Raw genomic sequence first — 16642 nt, forward strand, 5'->3', positions numbered from 1 at the left:
CTTTCTCCAAACATAATAATTCCATGAACTAAAATAAAGTTAAATTGGCTTTAGTGAAATAGAGAGTTCACTTTTTTTGAGTGGGGGAACCATGTTCCGATAATCGGAATTTCAAATCGCAAAAATTTATTTTTCTCATATTAAAAAAAAATCATATACTCTCGGACTTCTATCCAATTTCAATTCGAACTTCTCATTACTCTCTTCATTGTATAGCTAAACGAAATTTTTATACCCTCCACCATAGGGTGGGGGTATATTAACTTTGTCATTCCGTTTGTAACACATCGAAATATTGCTCTAAGACCCCATAAAGTATATATTCTGAGTCGTGGTGAAATTCTGAGTCGATCTGAGCATGTCCGTCCGTCCGTCCGTCTGTTGAAATCACGCTAACTTCCGAACGAAACAAGCTATCGACTTGAAACTTGGCACAAGTAGTTTCAAGCTTGCAGAGCCTCTAAGAGAAGCAAATTTTATCCGATGCGGCTGAAAATTGGTACATGGTGTCAGCATATGATCTCTAATAACCATGCAAAAATTCGTCCACATCGATCCATAATTATATATAGCCCCCCATATAAACCGATCCCCAGATTTGGCTTGCGGAACCTCTAAGAGAAGCAAATTTCATCCGATCCGGCTGAAATTTGGTACATGGTGTAAGTCTATGGTCTCTAACAACCATGCAGAAATTGGTCCACATCGTTCCATAATTATATATAGCCCCCATATAAACCGATCCCCCGATTTGGCTTGCGGAGCCTCTAAGAGAAGCAAGTTTCATCCGATCCGGCTGAAATTTGGTACATGGTGTTGGTATATGTTCTCTAATGACCATGCAAAAATTGGTCCACATCGGCCCATAATTATATATAGCCCCCATATAAATCGATCCCCAGATTTGTCCTCCGGAGCCTCTTGGAGGAGCAAAATTCATCCGATCCGGTTGAAATCTTAGTATAAGGCCGCTAATAACCATGCCAAAATTGGTCCATATCGGTCTATAGTTATATATAGCCGATCCCCAATCACACAAAAATTGGCCCATATCGGTTCATAATCATGGTTGCCACTCGAGCCAAAAATGATCTACCAAAATTTTATTTTTATAGAAAATGTCAAAATGTTATTTCTATAGAAAATTTTGTCAAAATTTTATTTCTATAAAAAATTTTGTCAAAATTTTATTTCTATAGAAAATTTTGTCAAAATTTTATTTCTATAGGAAATTTTTTTCCAAATTTTATTTCTATAGAAATTTGTTTTCAAAATTTTATTTCTATAGAAATTTGTTTTCAAAATTTTATTTCTATAGAAATTGTTGTCAAAATTTTATTTTTCCAAAAGTTTATTTCTATAGAAACTTTAAACTTAATTATATACGTATTTAAATGGCCTTTTTTAGTTTAATATATAGGTTAGGTTAGGTTAGAGTGGCAGCCCGATTAAATTTCAGGCTCACTTAGACTATTCAGTCCATTGTGATACCACATTTAACTAAAAGTACCTATTACATATGGGCACTTCTAGTCTTAAGACTAGAAATATATACCTCGTATGGACTATGTGGTATATATTACGGTGTTAGGAAGTTTTAAGATACCTTGCCATCGGCAAGTGTTACCGCAACCCAAGTAATTCGATATTGGATGACAGTCTTCAGTAGAAGTTTCTATGCAATCCATGGTGGAGGGTACATAAGCTTCGGCCTGGCCGATCTTACGGCCGTATATACTTGTTTTAAATCCAAAAGAAAAAAGTTTTAATCAAAATAAATTTAAACCCATATTTGAAACTTTTTTATCTTTAATCGTAATATTCACTATCTCCGTTTAGTTAAAGATTATTTTTTTAAATCAGAAATGTTTTCTTTTCTATAAAGTCATGGCCTATTGCATTAATTTCTATTCTCAATATGGAAAAATTTTATTGGCATCGCTTTTTCCATAAATCTAATTTTATTTGTTCTTTTAAAAATATTTTAAAGACAAAACAAAAACATATTTCTACATTTAAAATTGTATAATTTAGATCATTTATTATAATTTTATTCTTTTAACTACACCCTCACAAAAAATCGCTTCTGTAACATATACTCCCAAACATATTTTGCTTCAAGCATATACATTTTTGGGTATTGCCCAAACATTTATATGTTTGATCTCTTCCAATATATAATATGTTTGAAAGCATATTGGTCTAAACAATATATGTTTGGGTAGTCTAAGTTCCAAAAATTTTGTATTTTTGCATCCAAATTCAATAATGTTGTCTTCTAAAAAACAATATGTTATTATGTGAACATATAATATGTTTGGAAGCATTTTGCACCCAAAAATATTATATGTTTAAAAAAAAATTCTCCCAAACAATATTGTGCTCAAAATTTTATTTATTTATTTATATATTTACAATCATAATGAATTATGAAAATAAACAGGTAATATAGGTGCTAACAACATAGGTTTTCGACCTGAATGCTCAAAATTTTGTTTCTGCCTAATTGTATATTCCCCCACATCTTTCTCACTTCCACGAGATTTTTTAGTTCTTAGCACCTTTTTCTGTAATACAAACATTGTAGAAGAAATTATTCAATTTTATGATTTTTATTTTAATTTTACCTTTTGCCGGACGGGGATTCGAACAGCGGAGCACACAGTTTGTAAGGATCAAAGAAGTAGCTGATCAATTGCCCAAGGAAAAATAAAATGTTAATTTTGTAATAACAAGCAACAACCACCAACTTAATTCAATATCGCTCCCTGTTAAATAGCGCTCCAAGCTTCTAAACACATATATGTTTATAGGCTATTTCTAAATTAATATATGTTTGCATCCAAGCATATTATATTTACAAACATTTTATGTCCCAAACATAATATGTTCTAACATATTAACATATATGTCCCAAACATGTTATACTAGTTTATGAACATTATATGCTTGCACTCAAAAATATTGTGTTTAAAAATTTGTGTTCCAAACATAAACATTATATGTTTGGAACACAAATTTTTAGCCAAACATATGAAAAACAGTCTTTTTCATCCGTGTACCACTGCAGCATAAGGCGCTTTCAGACCATTATGGGGAAACCATGTTCCGATAATCGGAATTTCAAATCGCATTCAAATGGATATAAAGCCAGGGAGGTCCGTAGAAAATGACTTTATTTTAAAGAAACCGCATCTTTGGCTCTTTGGAAGCAATACCAAAATCCTTAAGGAAAGATCAAAATCTTTGGATCCAAGTAAACTTTTTTTTTGAGTGTATGGGGGAACCATATTCCGATATTCGGAATCGCAAAAATTAATTTTTCTCATAATAAAAAAAATCATATACTCTCGGACTTCTATCCAATTTCAATTCTTCTCATTACTCCCTTCATTATATAGCTAAACGAAATTTTTTTATTTTAGGATTTCGAATATCTGAACATGTGATTTTTTTATTTGCAATTTGCGATTTCGAATGTCAGAACATTAGGATTTATTTATTACGTCTAATGCTTAGACCAATTCACCAATAAAATAAGAATATTTTACTTCAATATCACTTTTTTATATGACCAAAATAAAAATATTTGCTGGATTCACTTTTTTCCTTTAAATTGCCTTCCCAAAACACCGAAAAATGAATAGAATTACATTTTGTTTTTTTTTATTATAACTTTTATATCTTTATTTAAAATTTTATATAGAAAAATTAAAACGCCACACAAACAAACGATATATATATTTTTTAATAAGCAGCTGTATTTTCAGCTTTAACACAATGCAATCGAGAAAAAAAACTCAAACAGCCGTTAGACAGGCCAGCCGCCATGCCGCCTAATTTTGGAGGTTGTGTTGGATAAATGGATGAATATTGAGCAAATAATACTGACTGAGATTATAAGGTTAGTACATTTGAAGTATAGCAAACAGGCCAGGTCTTTCATACTCTCCAGTGGATTTTGTTTACTCTCTTTATATCTGACTCTTTTGCTCACGCAAGGGTACAACAAAATGGTCTAAATGAAATGAATGGTATTATAAGAACACACACACTCACACACATCTAAACACACAAAGCAAATCTTCAGCTAACACATGGTAGAATATAACTGAGCATAAGAAGAAGAAGCATACTGAAAGTTATTTTATCTAAGGGGAAGAGATATCTGACGAAGAGAAGAGTATTGTATGCCACAACTCATTTAGTAAGGAGAAAGATAATTTGTTCAAGAGTGAAAAGAATAGATATATACAAATTTACAAATAGAGGAAACGAAAGAGATTCTCCCATTCAATTATCTTTCCCCTTTCAAAATACCAACAAGAATTTCCAATATACCATATGTCGAAATCAAATAAGTATCTTATAGATAGATTTCCGTTTTATCTTATTGGAATAGAAACCTTAACACAATAAGAAATACCCCTCTTGCTTTATATCGTATTGAAACAAAATGAAATAGCCTTATTCTTGTTAAATTATTGCTGTCTCCCTTCCACTTTCGTTTAGCGACTTAAGGGTAAATATGGCGTTTATTGTGATATTGTGCAGGGATTGTCGTCATATCTCATGGATACTCTTTTTCCGAGCTCTGTTCAAATCTAACCATTCAGTTCATTTTGGTACTTTGAGCATAATAAACGTTGTCCGTGGTGCGATGTAAAAAAATCCCAATGACGACAGTTAGTCCATAAAGAGTACAACACACACAAACGTTACATTAGTATGACAAGTGTCAGAGACATTAACGGAACTTTGAAAATAGAAAAAGAAACAAAATCACCTGAAAATTGAGAAACACGTGTAAATCGAAAAAATATGGGATTATTTTAATAAAAGTGAATAAAAATAAATCTATTTCATATAAAGAAATAATTAAACTGTATATGGAAAAAAACAGACAAAAAAATTAAAACAAAAATAATTTGAAACAGAAAAAAGTGCAATATCAACAAAAAGTCGTAGCGGAACTACAAAAAATAAAAGTGAATTTTCTTACCCCAAAAAAAATATGTTTGAAGTAGACATCACAAAATAACTGAAATAACTGCAAATATTTTTAATAATGAAAATGTTTTAAAGCCTAAAAGTAGGCTTTAAATTTTATTTATGTGCAAAAGCCTTAAAACAGAAATAATTTTCTAAGAAAAAAATGCAAAATAAAATTTCTTTTAAATTGGCAAAATAACTAACATCACCATCAAATACAAAACAAAAGATTTAATAGACATATTTTAATAAAATAAAATAGATAAAAAATATTTTAATAAAAATTTATTGAATTTATAAATTAATAGAAAAAAACACATACGTACAATGATTTTATAATTTTCTTTGTGTTTCAAAACTGGACTATAGAGAACAGTTCTTCTCATTACCCTTAAAAAAAGAAAAACGCAAAAAAAATCATTATTATTTTGCCGTCGGCAAAATTCGATCTCCTTTAGCTATGCAAGCCACCAAAATGCGTACTCCATTTGCTATACAAGAAATTCTTGGTCTTGGAGTAGGTTCTGCAGCAGCTGCTGCTGCCGCCGGTTATGCACATCCCGTTCACTTGCACCAGCATCCCGCCGCTGCTGCTTTACCACCTGTCGTCACAACACCACCACCATCAACACACAACTCCAGTTCGGGTAGCAATAGCTCCCAGCAACATATAGCTGCCCAACAGCAACGTTTGTCCACCTCATCACCGCCACCGGCCCATACACCAAATGATTGTAATAATGCCCCAATATCACCTGCCTCCTCAACAACCCCGGGCCGGCATCGAGACTCACGATCCATATCGCCCGATGTAACCCGTTTATCGGCTGCTGCAGCAGCAGCTGCAGCCGCTGCCCATGTGCAATTACCCGTTTTTAATCCGGCCAATTTTTATGCAGCCGCAGGGTATGGTGATCACGCTGGTCCCCTTAATGTGGCAGCCCATCATCATCATATGACAACATTGGCAGCAGCTGCATATTTAAGGGGATTTTTACCGCCGGGTTTTAGTACACCTCATGAGTTTCGTGGACATTTTCAACAACATTTTGGTACACAATTTGCGGGTAAGTCGATTTCTAATCTATGAAATGTGAATAGCAATCAAAAGTAGGAAGGGGAAAAGATTAAAAAAAAAAATAGTGAACTAAGGAATTTTTTTAAAACGAACTGGAATGGCACAACAAAGAAAATTATTTAAAATTTTATTGAAACGATGAAAGAAAAAAATTAAAATACCTAACAAATATAGCGAAAGTAAAACTTTACTATTTAATATTAAATTAATACAAAATATTAATATAAAGCAATCAGTGTAAAATAATTTTGATTTACGCGGAAAATTATGTTGATTCATACTTAAAAAATATAGTGAAAGTAAAACTTTACTATTTAATATTAAATTAATACAAAATATTAATATAAAGCAATCAGTGTAAAATAATTTTGATTTACGCGGAAAATTATGTTAATTCATATAAAAAAATATACCGAAAGTAAAACTTTACTATTTAATATTAAATTAATACACAATATTAATGTAAAGCAATCAGTGTATAATAATTTTGATCTACGCGGAAAAGTATGTTGATTCACACAGAATCGCTTTCTAATTGGATTTAGACATGGCTGTCCCTTTGTCTGTTAATTTATATTTTATTCCCAATATAAAATACACACATTTTCGATATTTAAGAAATTGGGAAAGGTTTTAATTTTTTTTTTTTTCATTCAATTAATTTTTAATTAAATTTAATACTGATCGACTTCTGATTTGATTTAGACCTAGTTGTCAGTCCATCTTTTTTTGCCAAATAAAGTTCAAATTTTCACCCTAAATTAATTGGGCACAGGAAAGTTTTTTTTTATTTTGATATTAGGGAAATTTTATTAAATTAAGGAAAATAATTTTAATAAATTTAGGGAAATTTATATTAATCACCTGCTGAGAGGATTTATATCTGGCTGTTCGTTCATCAGTTCAATTAGGTTATTCCCAAGTATAAGAACATTTTATTAAATTGAGGAAAGCTTTATTGACCGCATTCTGATTTGATTTAGATCGCACTGTCTGTCCGTCTGCTCATTTATATTTTGTTCTCTTGATAAAGAATGCAAGTTTAATCCGATATTTCTGATTTGATTTAAACCTGGTTGTCCGTCCAGCTATTCATTAACATTTTTTTCGCAACACAAAACGATCATTTGGGTTTAACCCAAATTATTTGAGCACAGAAAAGCTTTTTATTTTGATATTAGGAACATTTTGTTAAATAAAGTAAAATACTTTTATAAATAAAGGAGACTTTTATTGATCAGATTTTGCTTTCATTTAGTCATGGCTGTCTGTCCTTCTGTTCTTTTGTACATATTTTTCGCAAGATAAATTTTTGAAATTTTTATCAGATTTTCAATAAATTAGGCATAGGCAATTTTTTTTTATTTTTATTAAAGGAAATTTTTATTATATTTAGAAAAATAATCTTATTAAATTTCGGAGACTTATATTGGTCGCCTTCTGATTTTCTTTAGGTCTGGTTTAGTTATATTTTGTTCCCAAATATATATTTTAATTTGATATGAGAACAATTTCGCTAAATTTAGGAAACTTATATTGATCCCCCTTTGATGTCATGTAGACCTGGCTTTCCGTCCATCCCAATTTTTATCCGATATTAAAGAAATTGGGCCCTTGAAAGTTTTTTATTTTTACTTTCAAATATGGAGCATTTTATTAAATTTAGGAAAATTATTTTATTAATTTTAGGAAAGGAAATTTTTATTATATTTAGAAAAATAATTTTATTAAATTTCGAAGACTTATATTGGTCGCTTTCTGATTTTCTTTAGGTCTGGTTTAGTTATATTTTGTTCCCAAATATATATTTTAATTTGATATGAGAACAATTTCACTAAAATTAGGAAACTTACATTGATCCCCCTTTGATGTCATGTAGACCTGGCTTTCCGTCCATCCCAATTTTTATCCGATATTAAAGAAATTGGGCCCTTGAAAGTTTTTTTTTTACTTTCAAATATGGAGCATTTTATTAAATTTAAGAAAATTATTTTATTAATATTAGGAAAATATTTTTATTGAATATATTAATAATAAAAATATTTTCCTAAAATTGGGTCCATGAAAGTTTTTTTTTTTATTTTCAAATAAGGAGCATTTTATTAAATTTTGGAAAATTATTTTATTAATTTTAGGAAAAAAATTAATAAATGTAGGAAACTTATATTGATTATCTTCTGTTTTGATTTATGCCTAATTATCTGTCCGTCAGTGCATTTATATTTTGTTTCCAAGACAAAAGGCTTAAATTTTTTCCAATGTTTAAGAAATTGACAAAGGAAAGTTCTTTTATTTTAATATACGTTTATTTTTTCAATTATGAAAATAATTTGATTAAATTTAGCAAATTTATATTGATCAGTCAGAAGACTGGATTTATACCTGAGTGCCCGTTCGCATGATAAAAATCGCAATGATAAATACAAAATTTGATTAACTTCAGGAAATAATTTTATTAAATTCACGAGACACATTTTGAGCATCTTCTGACTGGATTAAGACATGTCTGTCCGTCCATCTGTTCATTTATAACATTGTGCGCAAGATTGAAGGAGCAATTTTTATACGATGTTGAAGAAAATTGAAACAGATTTTTTTTTCTTTTTTTATACCCTCCACCATAGGATGGGGGGTATATTAACTTTGTCATTCCGTTTGTAACACATCGAAATATTGCTCTAAGACCCCATAAAGTATATATATTCTGGGTCGTGGTGAAATTCTGAGTCGATCTGAGCATGTCCGTCCGTCCGTCCGTCCGTCCGTCCGTCCGTCTGTTAAAATCACGCTAACTTCCGAACGAAACAAGCTATCGACTTGAAACTTGGCACAAGTAGTTGTTATTGATGTAGGTCGGATGGTATTGCAAATGGGCCAAATCGGTTCACTTTTACGTATAGCACCCATATAAACGGACACCCAAATTTGGCTTGCGAGGCCTCTAAGAGAGGCAAATTTCATCCGATCCGGCTGAAATTTGGTACATGGTGTTAGTATATGGTCTCTAACAACCATGCAAAAATTGGTCCACATCGGTTCATATTTATATATAGCCCCCATATAAACCGATCCCCCGATTTGGCTTACAGAGCCTCTAAGAGAAACAATTTTTATCCGATCCGGCTGAAATTTGGTACATGGTGTTAGTATATGGTCTCTAACAACCATGCAAAAATTGGTCCACATCGGTCCATAATTATATATAGCCCCCATATAAACCGATCCCCCGATTTGGCTTGCAGAGCCTCTAAGAGAAACAATTTTCATCCGATCCGGCTGAAATTTGGTACATGGTGTTAGTATATGGTCTCTAACAACTATGCAAAAATTGGTCAATATAGGTCCATAATTATATACAGCCCCCATATAAACCGATCACCAGATTTGACCTTTAGAGCCTGTTGGAAGACCAAAATTTATCTGATGCAGTTGAAATTTGGTACGTGATGTTAATATATGGCCTCAAACACCTATGCAAAAATTGGTCGATATCGGTCCATAATTATATATAGGCCCCATATAAACCGATCCCCAGATTTGACCCCCGGAGCACCTTGGAAGAGCAAAATTCTTCCCATTCGGTTGAAATTTGGTACGTGATGTTAGTATAGGGTATCCAACAACCATGCAGGAATTGCTTCCTATCAGTCCATAATAATATATAGCTCCCATATAAACCGATCCCCAGATTTGACCTCCGGTGCCTTTTGGAGAAGCAAAATTCATCCGATCTGGTTGAAATTTGGTACGTGGTGGTAGTATATGATATCTAACAACCATGTGAGTTGACATTTGTGGATGACAGTCTTTCGTAGAAGTTTCTATGCAATCCATGGTGGAGGGTACATAAGATTCGGCCTGGCCGAACTTACGGCCGTATATACTTGTTTTTTTTTTGTTATAAGGACAATTTTATTAAATTTTGGAAAATAATTGGATTAAATTAAGAAACATTTAAGATCATCTTTTGATTTAATTTATACCTGGCTGTCCGTCCGTCTGTTTATTTATATTCCATTAAAATTTTTATATAGCAAAAATTTTATTATTAGAGAAATAATGAGACCAAATTTAGACATGCCTCCCATATATAACGAAAGATCTCAAGTTTACACAATGCGAAAAACGGACAATTTTCATGAGAGATTTATTATATTACCAAACTATAATCAACTTCTTAGAAGTGGACATCTCTCAAATGAGAACAATAATGAGATGACCTTGGCTAGACATTTCTGAGAGGTTTCTTTATGAATCGCCCAATTTTTTAATTTTCTCCCTTTTGTAACTTGCATACACCACCAACCTTTACCAAATAGAACATAAATTTTCGTATTACAATTTAAAACGTCTGATTTTATAAAAGCAAATTTATAAAAATAAATTATTCAATTTTTTTTATTTTTTTAACCCATATGAGTGTTGATACTCTTTAAATGCCCTATAAGGGTTCCCTATTGGGAACAAATAACTTTTCATAATAATTTTATTGCACAATATTTTACTTATTTTCGAATTAAATGTAATGGAACCATTGAGTACCGTGGAGCCCTTACTGACTCAACGGTGTTCCTACTGACCCATCTCGAATAGCTAGCTTGAGGGTCCCTTATGACTCGCTGTGGTCCTTACTGACCTATAGGGTCCCTTCTGGCCCACTTGGAAAATAGAATTATTTTTAATTGAATTGAAAAGTTATATTTTGTAATTTCCCGGCTGCTATTAGCCGTGTAAATAAATAAGATTTGAATGTAACCATTAATTTTATTGTACAATATTTTACTAATTTTCGAATATCATAATAAAATTTAACCATTATAAATGCCAAATATTGTATAAACTAAAGCAACATTTAAATTTTGTTATAACAATAGTAATTATTAACTATAAATTTGGCTATAATTTTCCTGAAAAATTTTTATTTAATTGATTTTGAAATATTTTATATCATTATTTCCTGTTAACCTTTGATTGTACCATTTACGTAAAAAAAGACTCAATAAATAAACAAAAATAAATAAATTTCTCTATTCTACTGCAGAGTCTATGAACTAAAACACTTTTAGGCGCTATAAGTAAATATATTTTATTTATAAATAAATAAATAAAATATATTTACTTATAGCTCCTAAAAGTATGCAAATGTGTATGTGTTATATAGTGCCATGATTTCTATATAAAGAATAAATTATCATCTAAATATTTTTGCAATTAACGCCCTGATTGAGTTTGAAAAATAAATAATATTTTAATTTTTTAATTAAATATTAATATAAATGAAAATTTGATTCGAAAATAATTAGTTTAAATAAAAATTTTTAAAAATTTCATTAAATTTGACTCAAATCCAAAGACTAACCCAATTATAGTTACAGTCAACTGATTAAATCAGTGATTAATACTATCATTTTAGTGACTGATTGGATCACTTAATTTCGTGATTGAATAAAAAACCAATTTTTTTTTGTGTATGTAGTTAACTCTTAAACGAATGCAAGACTTTTTTTTATTTAATAATAACAAATTTATATCATTGGTCTAGTGGTATTTTTATTTAATGATCTAATCTTAAAATTAATTTTTAATATGCACAGATAAAATATGTTTTTTTTTATATTCAATGATGAAAATAATTGATCCAATTTTTAATTGAAAGTACATCAATAGGACCGTTTTCTTTTAGCACTGGATGCAGCATTTGTATGGGCTATCCAAAACATCGTTGCATCGTTGCAGAACAACTCATCAGTGCAAGTTGCGCCGATGTTAGGCTAGGTTAGGTTAGGTGACAGCCCGATATTTCAGGCTCACTTAGACTATTCAGTCCATTGTGATACCACATTGGTGAACTTCTCTCTTATCACTGAGTGCTGCCCGATTCCATGTTAAGCTCAATGACAAGGGACCTCCTTTTTATAGCCGAGTCCGAACGGCGTTCCACATTGCAGTGAAACCACTTAGAGAAGCTTTGAAACCCTCAGAAATGTCACCAGCATTACTGAGGTGGGATAATCAACCGCTGAAAAACTTTTTGGTGTTCGGTCGAAGCAGGAATCGAACCCACGACCTTGCGCCGATGTCGCCAGATTGTATTTTGATAAAGTGACGCTTCTTTGATTCACAATAGCAATTTATTGTGACTAATTTATCGATTTGAATTTCATGCAAAGTGGTACAGTGTCGTAAATAATCGCAGCAGTAAATATTTATTACTATTTGGGATTGTCATACATTAAAAATGCAAGATTTCACTTCTTTTCTGTGATTGTTTTAAACAGATGATGAGAGTGTTGCACATTTTTGGAGATGTCCTGGATAAACGAGTACTTTGTTTTCTTTTAGTCCTTCACGGTTTAGGGTATCCAGTGCTAAAAGAAAACAGCCCTAATGATAACCCTTGGAATTGATCAAGAGCCCATTTATTTATTTATGTTGTCTACAAAGCCTTTAAAGCTCTATAAAATATAATTTTCTTATATATTTTTTCCCTTCACATTTCTTTGTCATTTTCCCATTTTTTTTTCTTCTTGAAAACGGACTTAAATTCTTGCTTGGCCCCTCTAAAATTATTAGCCCTTTGTAAAGCAACAAAAACAAAAAGATCTCAAGCTAATTAGTGCATTTCACACGATGTTCTTGCTGTTCTTGCTGAAGATGTTGCAGTTGCCTCTTTTGTTGTTGTCGTGGGATATTGTAGCTCTTAGACATTTTTTAACCCATCCATTGGGTGTACTTGAACCAAGCACAAAAGGAAATGCAACATAGAGACTAAGAAACTTATACCACCATACAATGATAATGTAAGGCAATGACAGCAAAAAAAAAACAAGAGGTAACTTTGGATAAGAAGAGAGGCGCCAGTTACTCTACAATTGTCAATGTCAGGAGAAAAAAAGCAGAAGAAGAAAAATATATAACTAAATATATGTAATGTATAAACATATATCGGAGGAAAGTATTTAAACAATATATACATACATACATATACATACTTAGGTATATCTATTAGAACAGGTCGATGAATTTGGGATGTTTTAGGTTTCACCTTTAAACTCTTCTCCGTAAGAGATTCCACTAGAAATGCCTGCTGCCTTACAGAGAGGAGAGAAACCACCACTAAAAAAACTTTCGTGTAGAATCAAAACTGGGAGAAGATCTTGAAGTTTTTGCATGAGAGGAAATAACAAAGGCTTTCCCCTAAATAAAGGATTCTTATTATCCCTCTAATGCCCAATCCTGCCTTTAGGAGGGCTTCATTAAATCAGCAAGATTTTAGTAAGACAACAAAAATGAATAACATAAAAAGAAAACTTAGTTAAAACTATTCAAGAGGCATATACTGAATTTTACCTTATATTTTTTCTTGTTTAGTTTTCTTCTTTTTGTGTCGTTAACATTGAATATTTAATCCGCTGGCAAAAAAATTCGGGCATTAGACGGTTTTATATAATGTGCGCTCTAGAATAAATATTTTTCTTAGGATAATGGCAACGGAATTACTAGACTTTGACGCTTCAAATGTTTCAAAATCCCTATTTGCAAAATGGTTTTTCGTCTTTTTCCATACAGCTTAAGTTTCTTACCAAGACAACCCCCATCTAATATACTTATATGTAAATTTATGTAACTCTTACAAGTGGGCTAACTTAGCTATCTAAGATGCAACACTTCATATGCAACATTTCAAAAGATTAGGGGGATGGGGGGGGAGACCACACACATGGACTGTTATAGCCCAAGAAAGGTCCATAAGAGTCTTAGAGAAAAAATGCCATAGTACTCTAAGAATGCTGGGTCTATTGGACGGGCTCCCTTATATCTACATATGGTCCGTCTGTCCTTTAAGTTGCCCTTCTTCTCATGTTCCGTATTTCCAAATGAAAAATGTTTTGCCTCATATAAGCTTGAGAAAGACACTGTTGCCTTTTCTTTTTCTTTTATTTTGCCTTTCAGTATTGTTGTCTAGAAACAATGAGGGTCTGGTTGGGCTGCTGTTGCTGCTAAAGAAAATAAGCTTATAAAGCTTATGAATACATAATATTGTCTTATATGAATGACTGACTTACCTTTTGGAGAGGGCGATTGAGCGCAAATATAAGTCATTTTGTAGGTGTGTGTGTGTGTGTGTGAATGTTTTTGTTATATGAATAGGAATTTCTTATTTTATGAATAAGAGCCAACCAAGTGGCAACTCTAATAAGCCTTATGCATAGAAAATCATGTAACACCGTTATACAAAAGGTGGTGATGGTGAGCTACCGAGAAGTAGGAAAGGGAGAGAGAGCAAATAGCATAGCTATTATGGTAAGCATTTTATGGCAAATAGACCTTTTTCCAGAAGCGATCACAATGATCGGTTATTAAATATTTCTTACTAGGAGCCAATCACAATGGACTGAATAGTCTAAGTGAGCCTGAAAATAAATCGGGCTGCCATTTTAACCTACTAGGAGACAAATCAACGTCTACACATGTGTATTGGATGTATTGAAGAATACGACATTAGTGCTGTTAGTTAGTTTACAATAAGTTTTATTCATTCACAATAAGTTACTCCTGTGGTTATTGTGAACAGTGTTGCTAACTATTGAGAAGCAAATGTAGCTAAACCAAACAAAATTAATAGTAGAACATAGACAAAATTTTTAAAAAATAGCCAGAAAAAATAACTAAATTAAGTTTAATTTTTTACTTGAAATATAGCAAAAGTTAAAAATTGGTAAATCTCACAATACAGTTCATATGGTCCTAACGCCATTTGTCCAATTCAGAACTTCTATTGTTTCCTTTAAACTTGGAAATTTTCTATAATGAAATGATTTATCAGACCTCGAGTTTGATAAATCTTTTACGGCCATTTTCATGTAGCTCCGTTAGGCTTTAACTGCCAGTTAACAGAAAGTAAATTGCAAATATCTTCTCTCCGGTTAACTTTAACTGAATTTTTTTCGTCAGTTAAGTTCCTAACTGGCCTATGGAATATAAAGGCAGGATGACAGCTTCGTGTATAATACGGTTTAAAAGTTGGTTAGTTAACGGAACACTAACGGATCTTTATGAAAATGGGGGTTAATTATATATTGAAATTGGAAATTTTCATTAAAAAATTAAAAATCAAAGTAATTACGTTTAATAATTTTTTGGAGTTTGTCGAAATATATTTAATTATTTTTGTGAAACCGTCGTGACACTAGCCAACAACAATCAAAATTCGAATGGAAATTTTTACCAAAAATCTTCTAACCAAAATTTTATTTCTAAAAAAAAAATTTCTAAAATTTCATTTCTAAGAAATTTTGTCTAAATTTTATTTCCATAGAAAATATTGTCATAATTTTATCTACAGAAAATTTTGTCAACTTCTTTTTCTATAATTTTTTCAAAATTTTTATTTATACAAAAAATTTTCCCAAATATTTATTTCTATAGAAAATTTTGTCAAAGTTTTATTTCTATAGAAAATATTGTCAAAATTTTGTTTCTACAGAAAATTTTGTCAAAATTTTTTTTCTGTAGAGAATTATCTCAAAATTTTATTTCTACAGAAAATATTGTCAAAGTTTTGCTTCCATAGAACATTTTCTCAAAATGTTATTTCTATAGGAAAATTTCTCAAAATTTTATTTCTAGCGAAAATTTTGTCAGTATTTTGTTTCGATAGAAAATTTTGTCAAAATTTTATTTCCATACAAAATGTTGTCAAAATTGTATTTCCATGGAAAATTTTGTCAAAATTTTATTTGTACAGAAAATTTTGTCAATTTTTTTTTCTACAGAGAATTTTCTCAAATTTTTATTACTATAGAAATTTTTTTCAAAATTTTATTTCTATCAAAATTTTCTCAAATTTTTATTTATATAGAAAATTTTCTCAAATATTTATTTCTATAGAAGATTTGCTCGAAATTTTATTTATATAGAAAATGTTCTCAAAATGTTCTTTCTAGAGAACATTTTGTCAGTATTTTGTTTCAGTAGAAAAATTTGTCCAAATTTTATTTCTATAGAAAATTTTCTCAAAATTTTATTTCTATGGAAAATTTTATCAAAGTTTTATTTCTACAGAAAATTTTCTCAAAATTTTATTTCTATGGAAAATTTTCTCAAAATTTTATTTCTATATAAAATTTTACTAAATATTTATTTCTATAGAAAATTTTCTCAAAATTTTATTTTTATAGAAAATTTTCTCAAATTTTTTTCTATAGAAATTTTTGTCAAAAATTTTATTTCGTTAGAAAATTTGGTCAAAATTTTATTTATACAGAAATTTTGGCATAGAAAAATAAAAAATTTTTCAAAATTTTATTTCTATAGAAAATTTTGTCAATATTTTATTTTTTTTTAATTGTTATTTCTGTAGAAATTTTTCTCAAAATATAATCTATATAGAACATTTGTGGTACCTCTTAGTTGGAAAGGAATATTTGGAAAAATCTTCCATAACATAAATAATTCTAACAATCTAGCAAACAGTAAAAAATCTACCATTTTTGGTAGAATTCTACCAACTGTGGCAACCGTGTTTGTAATACAGTTAAGTTCAAAAGTTAACCAAAAATTTCCAAAAAT

At 30.6% G+C, this 16642-nt stretch overlaps 1 protein-coding gene across 1 annotated transcript in view; it reads left to right on the forward strand.

The window, feature by feature from the left end:
• Positions 1-5309: 5309 nt before the first annotated feature.
• Positions 5310-16642, forward strand: part of Vsx1 (Visual system homeobox 1) — a 65066-nt gene continuing 53733 nt past the window's right edge. The window contains exon 1 of the mRNA XM_075302112.1: positions 5310-6059. Within this exon, the coding sequence (XP_075158227.1) occupies positions 5453-6059 (607 nt within the window). The 5' untranslated portion in view covers positions 5310-5452. The remainder of the gene's footprint in view (positions 6060-16642) is intronic.

Source organism: Haematobia irritans, chromosome 3, assembly GCF_050003625.1.
Source record: "Haematobia irritans isolate KBUSLIRL chromosome 3, ASM5000362v1, whole genome shotgun sequence".
Classification (NCBI taxonomy): Eukaryota; Metazoa; Arthropoda; class Insecta; order Diptera; family Muscidae; genus Haematobia; species Haematobia irritans.